Source organism: Chiloscyllium plagiosum, unplaced genomic scaffold (assembly GCF_037043375.1).
Source record: "Chiloscyllium plagiosum isolate Xiang-an unplaced genomic scaffold, Cpla_swu_hap1 HiC_scaffold_26, whole genome shotgun sequence".
NCBI lineage: Eukaryota > Metazoa > Chordata > Chondrichthyes > Orectolobiformes > Hemiscylliidae > Chiloscyllium > Chiloscyllium plagiosum.
This window is the reverse complement of record NW_028270164.1, coordinates 45,359,472-45,376,931: the sequence shown is the minus strand read 5'-3', so window position 1 is coordinate 45,376,931 and position 17,460 is coordinate 45,359,472. Positions and strand designations below refer to the sequence as shown.

At 41.9% G+C, this 17,460-nt stretch overlaps 1 protein-coding gene across 2 annotated transcripts in view; it reads right to left on the bottom strand.

Annotated features, from left to right (window-relative positions):
* ap4b1 (adaptor related protein complex 4 subunit beta 1) overlaps window positions 1–1,274 on the bottom strand; it is a 28,625-nt gene extending 27,351 nt beyond the window's left edge. For both annotated transcript variants that reach the window (XR_015750953.1, XM_043716987.2), the window contains exon 1: window positions 912–1,274. Coding sequence is in view for 1 of the 2 variants with exons in the window: in XM_043716987.2 (XP_043572922.2) it covers window positions 912–1,249 (338 nt within the window). In the remaining variant the exon portion in view is untranslated. The remainder of the gene's footprint in view (window positions 1–911) is intronic.
* Between the last annotated feature and the right edge of the window lie 16,186 nt (window positions 1,275–17,460).

Sequence of the window (17,460 nt, the reverse complement as noted above, 5' to 3'; positions counted from 1 at the left end):
TGCACCCTTCTGCCAACAGGAACTGCTGTTCTCCATTCTCTGTTTAGATCTGTCATGATTTAAAATCTCCTCTCAATTTTTATTTATCTAATTAAAGCAATCTCATCCTCTCCAATTCACCAATAAGACACCTGCCTGCCTACTAGAACAATTCACACACATCTTTTCTGCACTCTCTAAAAAAATTAGAACATAATAAAAACAACAGGATATGTCAGGAATGTGTTTGCAAACCCACCTGATGTGGTGCAATCTGATATACACCCAAATGAAAACCTAGTCAGAAAATCTGGGAATCGCTTAATATTTCACACAGTTAACAAAGTACTTTTTAAGAGTTTCATTGTCATAATATAGTAGACAGTCATCAAATTGTGCACAGTGACCTCCCCCAAACTGTGACCTATCAGTGATCAGATAAACTGTTTTGGGAGGTTGATTAAAGAATAATGCAAATAGAGATCATTTACAGAAAAAGTGCTAGAGAAACCCAGCAGCAAGTCTGACAGTTTCTGCACAAAGAGAGTCAGAGTTAACATTATCATAACATTAACTGTTTGTCCATTCACTGGTACAGCCGGACCTGCTGAATTTCTCCAGTACTGTATGTTTCAGATTTCTGGCACCTGCCTTTACTTTGGTGGAAAGAATGGGTCCAACTCAAAAGGGAAACGGAGCCTCAGTTGAACGTGTACCTTGTCTCAAAAGCGGCACCTGTGACTGTGCAGTGCTGCCTCAGGACTGTACTTCCATGATCTGGACTGGGGAGTGTGAATGCTCTGGTACAATGGTAGCATCTCTACCTCTAAGCCACGTTCAAATGCCACCTGTTCCAGAGGTGTGCAATGGCATCTCTAAACAGGTTGAACAGAAAACATGTCTGAGACACGGCAGCCGGGACGTGCACCAACCTGAAGCTACACATACTCCTGAGGGCCAGCCCCCTGACCATGGGGTTGGGGTCAGCGCAGTCTTTCCGCAGGGTGTTGATGGCCAGCAGCGCCAGGTTGGGTTTCAGGGCGGCATAGGTGCACATGTACAAGTAGACCAGCTTCTTCTGGACAATGTCCAGAGTCGCGCCGGCCTTCACCATCTCCATGAAGAGGCCGGAGACATCCAGGCCCTGGCTCATGTACCGGATCACCCTCAGTACCACATTCCTGTGGCGCAGCCTATCCGCCTGCACGTTGGGGTTACACAGACTCCGCCTCAGCTCCTTCACTATCTCCTCGGAGCCGGAGTACGGCATATTTCCCGCCGCTCAACAAGCCCAAACTCCAGGCCAGGCTCCACCCCGGCCAGCCCTAGCAACCACACCGCCAAATACTCCAATCTCATTGGCCCGCTCGCTCAGTAAAACCTATCCCGATTGGTCTTTACGGAAATAAATCGACGAGTCCTCGGGGAAGCCAAGAGCGTACCTGTATTCTTCACCGCCCCCAACTGGTGGGAGATTGTATTTACTCCCAGCTGAAAGCTGGACTATCTGAGATGCTGCCCATTTTCTCCAGCAGTACTGTATTTTGCTTTTATCTAATTGGTGTTGATGCCACATCTTTCTCCAACATTTGGTGTTTATGAACAACGGGCTGAGTCAATACATAGAAACTAGCCCACACCCAATTCCTGAAGAAGGGCTTATGCCCAAAACGTCGATTCTCCTGCTCCTTGGATGCTGCCTGACCTGCTGCGCTTTTCCAGCAACACATTTTTCAGCTCTGATCTCCAGCATCTGCAGTCCTCACTTTCGCCCACACCCAATGACATTAAACCAATCACAAAAAGGGCTTGAAAGGGCACAAATTAATAAGGAAACAGAAAGTGCTATTGGAAGTCAGTAGGTCTGGCAGCACCTGTGGAGAATGAAAGAGTTTAAGTTTTGAGTTGAGCGATTGTTCTTCAGAACTGAAAGGGACTGGAAAATGGTGAATTTTACGCAGTTGATGGGGGGGGGGGTGTGTGGTTGGTGGAGGAACAAGTGGAACACATTTTGTGCGTGTCCACAGCAAAAACCAACGGTTTTGACAGTGGTGGTAAAGGAGCAACAGAAATAGGTGTGAATGTCAACTGTGAAAATAAGTCTGCTGAATTCAAAGCCAACAAGACACTAATAAGACAGTACTAGAGGATGGTGGAGTACAGAAAATTGTGCAATTCAGAATTCAATCCTCAACCTGTAATATACCAAATGGAGGACAAAGTGTTGTTCCTCTATATTGCATTGAGCTTTGTTGAACCATTGTAACAGACCCAGGACAGAAGTGTTAGCAAGGGCGCAAGTTGGTTCAATGAAATGGCAAGCACCTGGGAGGTCAGGGTTATTTCTATGGACACCACAGATGTGTTCACCTAGTTTGCATTTGGTCTCACCAATGTAAAGGAGATCACGTTGTGGGCAGCAAATACTGTAGAACAGATTAAAAGAAATACAAGTAAAATACTGCTTTATCTGGAAGGTGTGTTTGGGGCCTTGGATAATGAGAAGGGAAGAGGCGAAAGACCAAGTGTTGCACCTTCTGCACTTGCATGAGAAATACCCTGGAAAAGAGGGGAAGTATTGGGAGTGATGGAGGAGTGGACCTGGAAGTTATGGAGGAAACAGTCCCTACAGTCTACTTATAGTGGTGGAGTATGGAGAATGTGTTTGATGGTAGTATTGTCCAAGGTCACCTCTAATGACTCCCCTATGCATTTAAATGATAAGCAGTGACATGATCAGTCCTGAACAAGTTAATGGTACGTACTCCTGTAAAACAGTGGTCATGCCTGGCTGAGAGTGATGTACATCCAATTTGTTACTGAGTTTTTGTTAATGCAAGGAATGCAGAGCTACCATTTCTGAAGTAGAGTTGTATTAGTCTCGCAATTTTAACTATTTGTCTCTCTCTCTCACCACAGATGCTGTCAGACCTGCTCAGTGTTTCTGGCATTTGCTGTTCTTAATTTGCAGGATCAAGACTCTTTTGTGTCTGTCCCTGCCTTGCATCAAAGATGACCCTACATTCCTTCCTTGAAGTGGTGGCTTGTGAACAGACTTTCATTCGATGTGTGGAAAACACAACAGCCCTCTCTGCACTACGTAAAGAACGGATGGTCACACCTTATCAAAATGGAGTGGGGAACACACAGAGATGAGTGCTGAGAAGAGCTGTGTCCCAGACAACATATCTTATTGCTCCCAATCTCAACAAGGCCTTTCACAAGGGAGCAGGAGCTATGACAAAAAGCTTGGGAAGGTTAAGCTTGAGAAGGCTGCTTCTCATTTCATAGACTTCCCGAAGTCTTAAGGGAGATGAATTGACTTAATGTGCATGTACGAGATATCCATTGGGCCCAATTCTGGGCTATCAAATGTTTCATCCACATCCCAGATTTCAATAAAGTGTTATCTTATCCTCCCTTAATTCTACTGCTTTGAGTGGGTGACTCGCTCATATCATCAGTTTGACTGAATCACCCACCCCAGATAGACTAAAGTTTTTCCTGAGAACCTCATGTACAATGGCTGCCATATAGCTATCCTTTACCCCAACTAGACTTTCACATCCTTTAGTCCAGACTGAACCAAATGATATAGCACTAGACATCTTCATTGATAAGACCATCATTCCATAGCAATGGCAACCCACATACCAACTTCACCATTGTTATGGTGACAGTGATTGATTACTCAGTACCTGCGATTAGTTACTCAGTACCTGCGTGGGCATACTCTCCGCCAAGCAATATAAGTTGAGGTGTTCCACCCATGATTGTATCCAGGATAATAATTTCAAAAGTATATGTTTGTTCTGATAGTTTTTGTATTCAGGTCTGAAAGAGTCTAAAATTGTTAATATTTTATTAAATGCAAAAAGCACTAACTTGTGATGCTGTGGGCTGGGGAGGGATTGGAATAAAGTATGGTCTTGTGGGAAATGGAATATTTTGTTGTGGGGTTTTCTGCGCACATCTAAGACTTGGGTTTAAGACTGGTTGAGAAGAAGGCAAGGCCAAAAAGTGTTTTCAGGCTTAAGGCCTTTTGAACAATGTTTATTGTAAATTAATACTAACCAATATTATACATGATGATCAGATATATACTGCAGTCTATTTTTGCATAGGTAGACTAATAATGCCTTTAGGGAATGAAGTCCAAGAATCTGATCCAATTCAGGATGGTGAGTGGCTTGGAGAGGAATTTTCAGATGGTGTTGTTTCCATGTATAGTATTTGTTGTCCTTGACTTTGGAGATGGAAGTGATTATGGGTTTGGAAGATGCTGTCTGAAGAGCCTTGGTGAATTTCAAATGCAATGCTTTTTGTAGGTGCTACACACATTAGCTACTGAGCATTGGTGCTGTAGATGTGGTGCCAATCAAATGGGCTGCTTTGACCTGATGGTGTCAAGCTTCTTGTGTGTCATTGGAGCTTCACCCATCCAGGCAAGTATTCTATCCCACTCCTGACTTGTGCCTTGTAGATGGTGGACAAGCTTTCAGGAGTCAGGAAGTGAGTTACTTGCTATAGGATTCCTAACCTCTGACCTGTTCTTGTAGCCACTGTGTTTATATGGCTACATCATGGTAACATCAGTAAATGTCAAGAGATGATGGGTAAATTCCTTCTTTTTTTGCCTGGCATGTATGTTACTTGCCATTTTTCAGCTCAAGACTGGAGAGTGTTCAGATCTTGTTGTACTTGGACATGAAGTGCTTCAGTATTTGAGGAACTGAAATTGAGATGAACATTGTACAATCACAACAGTGAGGTAGGATGAATTGGCTCCCCTCTATATCTAGAATTCTGGAATATAAGGATGTAGAAGTTATCCTGCAGCTATACAAAACCTGGTTAGACCCCACTTGGGAGTACAATGAGAAGATTTGGGCACTATACCTTAGGAAGGATATATTGACCTTGGAGGGAGTGTAATGTAGATTTACTAGAACGATACGTGGACTTCAGGGCTCTAGAACTTAGAACTTTAAGGAGTGATTTGATCAAAGTATTCACAAAATCAACAGGAAAAGACAGGATAAATCAAGATAAATTATTTTCACTGGTTGTGGATTCTAGAATTGGGGGTAAAATCTAAAAATTAGGCCCAGACCAAGTGAGCTGTTAGGAAGCACTTCGACACACAAAGGGTGAAAGAAGTTGAGGGGGCTCCACAAATATCCCCATCCTCAATATTGGAATTCTCTTCCATAATCAGCTGTTGATGCCTTTAGCCCATGTCCTTGAATATGTAACTATGCTACAGACTAGCCACAATTTCATTGAATGGCAGAACAGGCTTGAAAGGCTGAATGGCCTACTCCTGTTCCTATACTGCTATGTGCCCTTCTTTATTCACTGACCCCTCAGTTGACCCCCATAACTGGCATCTGCCCGGAAATGTGTAAAATACCCCAGGTGTATCGTATACATAAAAAAGCAGGACAAATCCGACCAAGCCGATTATGCTTCATCAACATCTTCTGAATCCCTGACTCCTTCCATCTCACAGGACAAGGGCAGCGCATACATGGGAGCACCACTACATTCAAGTTCCCCTCCAAGCTACTCACCATCCTAACTTGGAAATATATCAGCATTCCTTCACTATCCAAATCCTGGAATTCCCTCCCTAAGGGCATTGTGAGTCAACCCACAGAAGGTGAACTGCAGCAGATCAAGAAGGCAACTCACCATCAACTTCTCAACGTCAACGATGGACAGGCAGTAAAGTTGACCCAGCCAGTGATGCCCATATCCCACAAATGAAAACAAAAATGACTGTTTCACTCCAGGTACTTACAAACATGGTGGTTTAAAAGCCAGTTTCAAATCTACTGGACTAGTGGAACTGAATACCTACGTGTACCTGCCTTGGTCCAAATGATGACATGCATTAAAGGTCAGAGTCGAAGAACTATCCCCTAATTACCCCATTTCACAGATAAAGATCCTCTCACACTTTCAATGTTACAAACCAGTTAAAAAAGGAATCAGGACTAAGGAACTTCAATCAGCCTTACAGCGAAGAATTTCAAAAACCAACTGTCTGACCATTAACATCAATGCTATGAGCAAACTCAATGCAATGGCGAGAATTTTCAACTTTCAAATCTTCAGAAACAATTCAGGGACTGATCAGTTTTTACTTTTATATTTAATCTATGTGCATATTTGTTATTTTTCTATTTCACCTAGCATGTGTAATTAATAGACTCACACATTTCGTTAATTCAACAAAACCTAGTTAATTGGCCCTTTTTAATATAAGAAGAGTATCCACAAGTACAGGATTATTTTTGAAAAATTAACTTTGTTGCAACCAACTGAGGGGTTGGTGATTGAAGAAGGGCACATTAGCAATATAGGAACAATACAGCCTTTCAAGCCTGTTCTGCCATTCAATGAAATTGTGGCTAGTCTGTAACACAGTTACATATTCAAGGACATGGGCCAAAGGCATCAACAGCTGATTGTGGAAAAGAATTCCAATATTGAGAATGGGGATATTTGTGGAGCCCCCTCCACAGATTTGTTTAATTGTCCAACACCATTCACTACTGGATGTGGCAGGACTGCAGGGCTTAGATCAGATGCATTGATTGTGGGAACACTTAGCTCTGCCACTTGATGCTTATGCTGTTTGGTGTGCAGTTGTCCTGTTAGGTGGCTTCACCAGGTTGACACCTCACTTTTAGGTATGCCTGCTGCTGCTCCTGGGGCAAGCCCTTCTGCACTCTCCATTGAACCAGGATTAATCCCCTGGCTTAATGGTCATGGTTGAATTGGGGATATACTGGAACATGAGGTCACAGATTGTGCTGGAGTACAATTCTGCTGCTGTTGAAGGCCCACAGCGCTTCATGGATGCCCGATCTTGAGTTGCCAAATCTGTTTGAAGTCTGTCTCATTTAGTACAGTGATAGTGCCACACCACATGATGGAGGTAATTCTCAAAGTGAAAACAGGACTTCGTCTTCCCAAGGACTGTGCGGTAGGCACTATTACCGATACTGTCATGGACAGATTCATCTGCAGGCAGCAGATTGATAAGGAGGTCAAGTATGTTTTTCCCCGTTATTGGTTCCACACAGATCCAGTCTAGTAGCTATGTCCTTGAGGATCTGGCCAGCTTGCTCAGTGGTACTGCTGCCAAGCCATTCTTGGTGGTGAACATTAAAAGCCCCACCCAGAGTATATTCTGCACCCTTGCCACCCTCAGTGCTTCCTCCAACTGTTGTTCAACATGAATAGTGCTAATTCATCAGCCAAGGGAAGATGGTATGTGGTAATCAGCAGGAGGTTTACTTGCCAATGTTTAACCTGAAGTCATTAGACTTATTGGAGTCTCCAGCCAATATTGAGGGCTCCCATGGCAACTCCTTCCCAACTGTATACGCCTATGCTGCCACCTCTGCTGGGTCTGTCCTGCCGGTGTAATAAGACATATCTAGGGATAGTGATGGTAGTGTCTTGGACATTATTTGTAAGGTATGATTTGTGAGTATGACTATGTCTGACTGTTGCTTGACCAGTCTGTGAGGCAGCTCTCCCAATTTTGGCACTAGCCCCCAAATGTTAGAAGAGAGGACTTTCAGGGGTTGACATGTCTGTTTCTGCCATTGACTTTTCTGGTACCGAGGGTCAATTCCAGTTAATCTGTCTGGTTTCATTTGTTTGAGACTTTATAGCTATTGGTACAACTGAATGGCTTGGTAGCTCATCTCAGAGCACAGTTGAGAGTCAACCACCCTTCTGTGGAGTCACATTTGGCCAAGCCAGGTGAGGATGGCAGAGTTATTTCCCTGAAGAACATTAGTGAACCAGGTGACCTTTCTGGCAATCAATAATGTTTTCATGGTCATCATTAGATCCTCAACTCCAGATTTTTTATTTGAATTCAAATTCCACTATCTACTGTGGTAGGATTTGAACCCGGGTCCCCAGAACATTAGATAGTTTCTGGATTAATAGTCTAGCGATAATAAGACTAGATCATTGCCTTCCCCCATGAATGCAAGAGGTGGCTTTCTCTTGCTAGGGGAGAGACAGTCAGTCCCCCTTGTAATTTCTTCTTGTTAAGTCGTCCCTTGTTTGAAGTATCTCTAACGCTTTATAGGTGTGACCTTCTATGGCTTCACACAGGGCTTTGCCAGACGTCATCGAATTTAAATCCACAGTTTTTCTGTAATAGCCCTCTTTTTGAAAATAACACACATTTTAGAATTAAAAGTCAAAACAAGTTTATAAATACTCTAATCTACTATCACAACAAGTTAGGGTGTGCTGACCTATTTTGCATTTGATTTCATATTCAGTGCTGAAGCTGTTCAAAATCTGAGGAGTTGTACTTTCTGCATTTGCCAATTCATGGACATATCAATTGGATTTGATAACTAGAATTGAATCTCTGGTGAAATGATTGGTTATGGTGACTTGTATGGGTAATTGTTGATGAGCTATTAAAGTTGTGGTTTGGATGATAATTATTATGATTTTGATCTCCTTGTAGTTCACTCAATTTATTGTTTTGTGGTATTTGTTGATTAAAATTGCTGTTTAATCTTTGTTGTTGTAAAGGTTGGTTGCAGTACTAAAATCGAAAGCTATTGAAACTTCTGAAGTTGCAAAAGCTATTTTCAATGTAAAAGTCAGTGTTTCCTTACCAATGAATGAAACAATCCCCTTTCCAAATAAAAATGGAAAGGACTGCAGATGCTGTAAATAAGAAACAGAAGTTGAGAATTTCTGGAAAAGGTCAACAAGTCTGGCATCTGTGGAGAGAAATCAAAGATAACGTTTCGGGTCGGTTCTGAAGAAGGGTCACCACAGCCAGAACGTTAATTCTCATTTCTCACTACAGATGCTGCCAGTGCTGCTGAGCTTTTCCAGCAATTTCTATTTTTGTTCCTATTTTGTCAAGCAGGTTAAACCATTCTGAAGGATCCGTCAGCAGAAACTTTCTCAAAATGCCTTTAATCATCAAAACCTGTTGTATTTTATTTTGACTATATCACAGCTGGCAACCATGACATTTTCACACTGATTTTTTTCTCTCTGTCTGAGGTATTTATGTACCGGATTTTACACCATATGATCAGATTTGGGCATCTTCTTTCTTTGATAATAATTTTTAACACTTGAAATAAATAAAGCTTATTAGTTACTGAATAAAACTTGCATTTCTTGCCCTTGCCATCAAAATAATAAAGAATTAACTAAATGCACTGTTAGGGCTCTGAAATTTTGACTTCCAAGAAATAATTATTGTCTCAATTCTATCAATCAATGTATCATGAGCATATTTGTGAAGAACTTTCCTAACTTGCTTGTTAATAAAACTTACTTTAAGTAAGTAGTATAGAGTTGCTAAGTGATTGCCAGAAATCTTAATTCTGTTTCTCAGCATTTTTTGGCATTTTGTCTCTGAAGGATCATATCTATCCTGGATAATTGGTCTCTTTTTACAGGTGTTTCTACACTCAGGGATTTCTCCTGTTCAGCTCAGTGGCATTTATGTTATTTTCTGGTCTTACAGCTGTAAGATTAAGTTTTAGGAAAAAGAATTATGTTGAGCTCTTCTGTTCAAACGGTGTTAGGTCAGTTTCTTTACCCTTCACAATTTCAAAAATTTTATCTGTGTACTGTTGTGCCACCATCTTTTCCCACATCTAAGAAAGACTATTTGAGGAGAAGGCAAGTGTTATGAAGGTGTAGAGGTGTACTATATTTTTAAGAGAGTTGAAAAGCTAGCAAGGATGGACAATGCACAGAGAGATCTGGACAAGGTAACAATGTAACATTTGATCAAAACAAATATCAGCAGGTAAGTTGCCATGAAATAAAAACAAATTCAAATTTGGCCAATCAGTTTAAATTATGACCCAAGACAGCAAAATCCAATCAAATTTAATTTAGTATTTTGATAATATTAAAACCAATGAAATGATCTGATGTTTTGGGATATAAAACCGAACATTTTGAACAGTTAGGGGGAGAACTGCCAAAGACCATCAAATCTGGACTGCTAGCTAAAGAGCTCTCTGAAAGGTACCTGTCAATGGGGAGTGTGCATCAGAACATTGAGGCTGACCTGGAGAGAATCTACAAAGGAGAATTGACGAAGCTGCCTGGTTTTGAAACTTGATGTTCTTTTGTAAATCAGAATCGGGATTTTTTTTATTGGACCAGTATATAGTGGGAGGTAAATAGTTGTTGGCTTTAATATTCTCTGTTGGACTTAAAGAATAAAGTTGTTAATTGTTACTTTAAATAGTGACCACTGGGATAGTTCTTTGCCTCCAGACTTTTAACAAATTACAGCATGGGCTGAATCTTTTCTGTGTGGCTGGTTTAGTTTCGGGGCTTTTGTCCACAATTTGAACAGATTTAAACAGAGCCAGTCTGAGATTTGGACAGATTTGAATAGATTTGGGGTACGAAAATGCCCAATATATTTAAACACTTGCAGGTTAGTGTCCTAGATCTTTAAATAAAACCTAGGTGAGACAATTTGTTTAATTTCGGTGACTTGTGGTTGGTTAAATTAAAAGTGAGAGAAATGGCTCTTAAAATTGCTAAAGAGACTCTGGGATTTGAAAATGATTCTCAAATTTACCAAGAAAGTTTAGAAGGAAATAAAAAAGGAATAGAATTAGCAAGTAAGTTAGATTTGGGCTTAACCAAAGACATAATTAAAGCTGGGATTGTAAGGGAGTTATTTAAACACTTAGATGTGTCAGAGAAACAGACAAGTGCATTAGAGGTAGAAAAACTTAAATTACAATTGAAGAAAATGAAGTTAGAAGATAAACAAAGAGAGGGAGAGGAAAGAGAATGAGAGAGGGAGAGAAAAAGAGAGGCAAGTGAGAGAGAAAGGAAAAAGAGAGAAGGTTGAGCAGAGAGAAGAAAGAGATAGAGAAAGAGAGAGAGAGAAGAAAGGGAGAGAGAAAGGGAGAGACAAAAAGAGAGAGAATTTGAACTTGAGAGGTTACAACTTAGTCAGCAAAGTTAAGTTAACAGGATGGAAATTAAAAGAGAAGGTAGTGATATATACAAATATGTCAAAACTCTGCCACATTTTGAGAGAAAGATGTTGAAGCTTCTTTATTTCATTTGAAAAATTGGCTAGGCAGATGGAGTGGTCCGAAGATTTATGGGTAATGCTAGTTCAGACTAAACTGGTTGGCAAAGTTAGTGAGGTATTTGCCACGCTGCCAGATGAAGGGTCAAGAGATTATGAAGAGGTCAAACAGGCTATTTTAAGTGCTTATGATTTGGCGCCAGAAGCAGAGAGACAATGGTTCAGAAACACAAAGAAGGAACCAGGTCAGACTTATGTTGAGTTTGAAAGAATTAAACGTGGTCCTTTTGATGGATGGGTGCATGCTTTAAAGATAGATAGGGCCTATAATACTCTAAGAGAGATTACTCTGCTGGAGGAGTTTAAAAGTTCTCTACCAGAGATGATAAGAATTCACATGGAGGAACTGAAAGTTCAGGAATTGAGAAGGGCAGCAGAATTAGCAGTTGAATACATGTTGGTGCTTAAGACAAGCTTCCGGCCAGAATTTCATCCTGTGAGAGAATAGAAGTTGGGAGAAGGAGAGATCCTACGCTACAAAAGAAAGAATAGAGAACACTGGTAAGAGTTTACCACAGGTTAAAAAATAAGCCCAAGAAGTTGGAAAGGAGGTGAAAGGCCTCAGATGTTTCCACTGTGGTAAAGTGGGACACGAAAAGTCACAGTGCTGGTTATCAAAGAATGGGGTAAAGATGTAGTAAAAGAAGCTAAGCCAGTGGCATTAGTGAAAGTAACAAAGGAAACCTGAAGAAGAGATGAGGAGCTGCAGGAGACTGCACAGCCCAGGCAGGGGCTGGGTATGGAGTTAGTACCTGATCTCTACAAAGAATTCACCTCTGTGGATAAAGTTTACTCAGAAAGAACAGGGGGAGAAGGGCAAGAAGTTATAATTTTGAGAGATACAGGATCTAACCAGTTGCTATTAGTAAGGGATGAGCGAATTTGCACTCTTTCTGATCTGTTACCTGAGAATGTGGTAACTTGTGGGATAAATAACAGAAATTTAGCGTTCCCCTATGTAAGATTAGGTTGGAGTGCCAACTTAAAATTGGGGAAGTTACAGCGGGAGTGATTGACAGAGTGTCAGTTCCAGGAATTCAATTTGTTTTTGGAAATGATTTAGCAAGGTCCAAGGTGGGAGTGACACCCCTTGCTGTGGAGAAGCCCAAGGAAGACCAAGAAACTGAGGAGTTAAAATAGAAATATCCTGGTATTTTCCCAGACTGATAACCAGATCCCGCTATCATAAGTCACAGCAAGAAGCAAATACTAAAGAGAGAGATGTAGGAGTTTAGTTAGTGGATACTCTGTTTGATGTAATGGTGCAGGAAAAAAATGAACAGGCAGAGGGTCAGACTGTTTAGTTCAGATGTTTAGTCCTGAAAGGATAAGGGACTTGCAACAACAAGACAAGATGTTAAAAGATTTATATGTGGATGTGTACTCCGGAAAGGAGGCAGAGAATATTCTGGAAGGTTATTACTGAAAGATAGAATCCTAAGGCAGAAATGGAGACTGCGGCTGGTTAGTACAGAGGAGAAATGGGCTGAAGTCCACCAGATTGTATTGTGTGTAGCATACAGAGTTAGTACACAGCCACTGTGTCGCATTGACTTTTTGTTTTGGCTTGTTCCTTGGCACATCCTATTTAGTTAGCTTGTTAGATTGGAAGGAGAACCCTCACACACACGAGACATAAGCCTCAAAAGAACCCATGCACTTGGAAGCTATGGATTCAAGTACCAACAGCAGTGCCTTTGTCATTAACACTTTGCCAAATTAACCACTGTATATGCAGAATAGTGTTTTATAGTGGATTCCAAATGCAGTATTGTAAGGCTGTATGGAGTTCGCTAATGTGGACAAAGTTAAGTCAAATTCCCACTCCAACAAACCCCTTGTCACATGCATGGCAGATCAGTCTGCAAAACAGGTCTCTATAGAAGATCCCACATGTGCAAAGCCCAGAGAACCTGACCCACTAACTGTAGTAGTGATCAGTCCAATAAACTGGTCTCTTTGTAGCCCACAGAAGATCCTTTCACATTGATATTGAGTGACACCAGGCAGGGTCAGCTCCGATCTGACAGGTCCAGCCTACTTCCCCATTTTAGACCGACTCATACGTATCAACCACATCCTCGGTTTGTAGTTACATTCATGGGCTACCTTTTGTTTGTGTTCCTCCAGCAATAGGAGATGAACTGTTTGTGTCATTGCACACTCACCCCACCAAAGGCCACTATTTGGTAATGTTCTCCTGAAGAAACCGCCCTTTGTCCAGGCTGTGAAGCCGACTACGTGGTCAGGACTTGGAGGCATCTTCCTCTTATCCAGCTTAACCCAAGAACCATTCTAATCAGAGAATGTTTCAAAAGCTATCCCTGGACACAGATCCAGATAGAATTCTAGGATCTTTTATCATTGCACCCGCAGGCTACAGATACTGTTTAATCTTAATAAACCAATAGTCTGAAGTTGTGGGTTACCAGCTTAGCTTGATAGCAACCAGGGCTCAAGTTTCACCAGCGATGTTTCTTGTCAGAACTTTAGCACTTTACAAAAATCAGTCCTAAGCTGCCCGCGGCTTGTCACCCAGCTTCAAGTGGAATGGAAAGAGGGAACCGAAACCTCAAACGTTATGTTGATCATCCCACGTAGCGGGTTAACATGGTCACTGTTGGCTGGGTCGCCATGGGTACAGCTCCTCTTAGTGGCAACTTACGTAGACCCAGTGGGTTGCCCAGTGAAGACACCTCACCCAACTCCCACAGGGGGCAGTGAAACAGAACTGGATGGAGTCCATGATATAACACCATGAGAGACTTTGTGGTCCAGTACACTGGGAAAAGTCAGCAACAAATTTTTAAAAATCTCTCTCAACAAGGTCAACAAGGTGCCACCATTTAAATACTCAGTGGGAGAGCACAGAGACCTTGGGGTTCAGGTTCATAATTCCCTGAAGGTGAAGTCATAATGAAGAAAGCATTTGGTACCCTTGTCTTTATTGGTCAGTCCATTCATTGTAGGAGTTTAGATGTCATGCAGTGTTGTACAGGACATTGGTTAGGCCACTTTTAGAATACTGCATTCAATTCTGGTCTCTCTGCTATGAGAAAGATAATGTGAACCTTGAAAGGGTTAAGAAATGATTTACAGTGATGTTGCCAGGTTTGGAGGGCTTGAGCTATAAAGAGAGGCTGAATAGGTTGGGGCTATTTTCCCTGGAATGTCGGAGGCTGATGGGTGACCTTACAGAGGTTTATAAAATCGTGAAGGGTATGGATGGGCTGAATAGCCAAGGTCTTTTCCCCAGTGTAGGGGAATCCAAAACTAGAGGGAATAGGTCTAAGGAGAGAGAGGAGAGATTTAAAAAGGACCTAAGGGGCAACATTTTTACTCAGAGGGTGGTGCTTGTATGGAATGAGGTACCAGGGGAAGTGGTGGAGGCTGGTACAATTGCAACATTTAAAAGGCATCTGGATGGGTACGTGAATAAGAAGAGTTTAGAGGGATGTGGGCCAAATGTTGGCAAATAGGACTAGATTAGTTCGGGTTATCTGGTTGGCATGAATGAACTGGACTGAATGTCTGTTTCGGTGCTGTACATCTCTATGACTTTAGATACTTATAGATAGAACTATTTACTTCAGCTGTGGGTAAAGTGTTGGAAAAGGTTATAAGAGATACGATTTATAATCATCTAGAGAGGAATAACTTGATTGGGGATAGCCAACATGGCTTTGTGAAGGGTAGGTCATGCCTCACAAGCATGCTTGAGTTCTATGAGATGGTGACCAAACAGGTGGATGAGGGTAAAGCGGTTGATGTGGATTTCAATAAGACATTTGATAAGGTTCCTCACAATAGGCTATTGTACAACATATGGAGGCATGGATTTGACGGTGATTTAGCGGTTTGGATCAGAAGTTGGCGAGTTGAAAGAAAACAGAAGTTAGTGATTGATGGGAAATATTCATCCTGGAGTTCAGTTACTAGTGGTGTATGGCAAAGGTCTGTGTTTGGGGCCATTGTTGTTTGTCTTTTTTATAAATGACCTAGATGAGGGCATAGGAGAATGAGTTAGTAAATTTGCGGATGACGCTAAAGTCAGTGGAGTTCTGGATAGTTCTGAAGGATGTTGCAGGTACAGAGGGACATAAAAAGGTTGCAGAGCTGGGCTGAGAGGTGGCAAATGGAGTTTAATGCAGAAAAATGTGAGGTGATTCACTTTGGAAGGAATAAAGAGTTCTTGGCTCATGGTAAGAATCTTGATAGTGTAGATGAGCAGAGAGATCTTGGTGTCCATGTACATAGACCCTTGAAAGTTGCCACCCAGTTTGGTAGGGTTGTTAAGAAGGCATACAGTGTGTTAGCCATTATTGGTAGAGGGATTGTGTTTTGGAGCCACAAGGTCATGTTTGCTGTACAAAACTCTGGTGCAGCTGCAGTTGGAGCATTGCCTAGAGTTCTGGTCACTGCATTATGGGAAGAATGTGGAAGCTTTGGAAAGAGATCAGAGAGATTTACTGGGATGTTTCCTGCTAAGGAGAGAAGGTCCTATGAGGAAAGGCTGAGGAACTTGAGGCTGTTTTCATTAGAGAGAAGAAGGTTGAGAGGTGACTTAATTGAAACATACAAGATAATCAGGGAATTCGATAGGGTGGACAGTGAGAGACTTTAACCTGGGGCAGTGTTTGTAGAGGAATAAGATAGTGTTATTTTCTGGGTCTTTAGATTGTGAAGGAGCAAAAATGGCCTTTAATAGAGTGACATATACTTCTTGTCAGATGTTGGAGTTTAAAGAGAGTTCAAGGGTTACTGCAGATTATATCTGCCATAAATGCTGTTGGCTGTGAATCTTATCAGACAAAATGGATTGGTTGGAGAGACAGTTAGAAGCAATGCGGAATTTGCAACAGCAACAGTATGTGATGGATGGCAGTTATAGGAAGGAGGGAAAGTCTCAGATACAGTCACATAGATGGGTTAACTCCAGGAAGGGTAAGAGAGGTAGGGAGTTAGTGCAGGAGTCTTTTGTGGATATACCCATTTGAAACAGGTATGCTGTTTTGGAAAATGTAGGGGTGATGGATTCTCAGGGGAACGTAGCATGAACAGCCACGTTTCTGGTATTGAGACTGGCTCTAATGCAATGAGGGGTACGTCAGCTTCCAAGAGATCAATTGTTTTAGGGGATTCTGTAGTCCGAGGTACAGACAGACGTTTCTGTGGCCAGCAGAGAAAAAGCAGAATGGTGTGTTGTTTCCCTGGTGCCAGGATCAAGGATGTCTCAGAGAGAGTGCAGAATGTTCTCACGGGGAAGAGGGGCCAGCAGGAGGTCATTGTCCACATTGGAACTAATGATATAGGAAGGGAAAAGGTTGAGATTCTGAAGGGAGATAACAGAGAGTTAGGCAGAAATTTAGAAAGGAGGTCCTCAAAGGTAGTAAGATCTGGATTACTCCCAGTGCTACGAGCTAGTGAGGGCAGGAATAGGAGGATAGAGCAGATGGATACATGGCTGAGGAGCTAGTGTATGGGAGAAGGATTCACATTTTTGAATCATTGGAATCTCTTTTGGGGTAGAAGTGACCTGTACAAGAAGGACGGATTGCACCTAAATTGGAAGGGGACTAATATATTGGCAGGGACATTTGCTAGAACAGCTCGGGAGGATTTAAACTAGTAAGGTGGGAGGTGGTGGGGGGAGGGGGGGGGGGGGGGGTGGAACCCAGGGAGATAGTGAGGAAAGAGATCAATCTGAGACTGGTACAGTTGAGAACAAAAGTGAATCTAACAGGGGAGGCAGGGACAAGGTAGGACTAATAAATTAAACTGCATTTATTTCAATGCAAGGGGCCTAACAGGGAAGGCTTTGGGGCAGCGACCATAATTCTATTAGATTTAAAATAGTGATGGAAAAGGATAGACCAGATCTAAAAGTTGAAGTTCTAAATTGGAGAAAGGCCAATTTTGCCAATATTAGGCAAGAAAGTGCAAAAATGTGCAGGTTAGGTGGATTGGCCATGCTAAATTGCCTGTAGTGTTAGGTGAAGGGGTAACTTGTAGTGGAATGGGTCCAGGTGGGTCGCACTTTGGTGGGACGGTGTGGACTTGTTGGGCCGAAGGGCCTGTTTCCACACTGTAAGTAATCTAAAGAAACTTTTGAAAGCTGATTGGGGGCAGATGTTTGCAGGCAAAGGGATGGCTGGAAGATGGGAAGCCTTCAGAAATGAGATAACGAGAATCCAAAGAAAGTATATTTCGGTTAGAGTGAAAGGAAAGACTGGTAGATATAGGGAATGTTGGATGACTAAAGAAATTGAAGGTTTGGTTAAGAAAAAGAAGGAAGCATATGTAAGGTAGAGACAGGATAGATTGAGTGAATCCTTAGA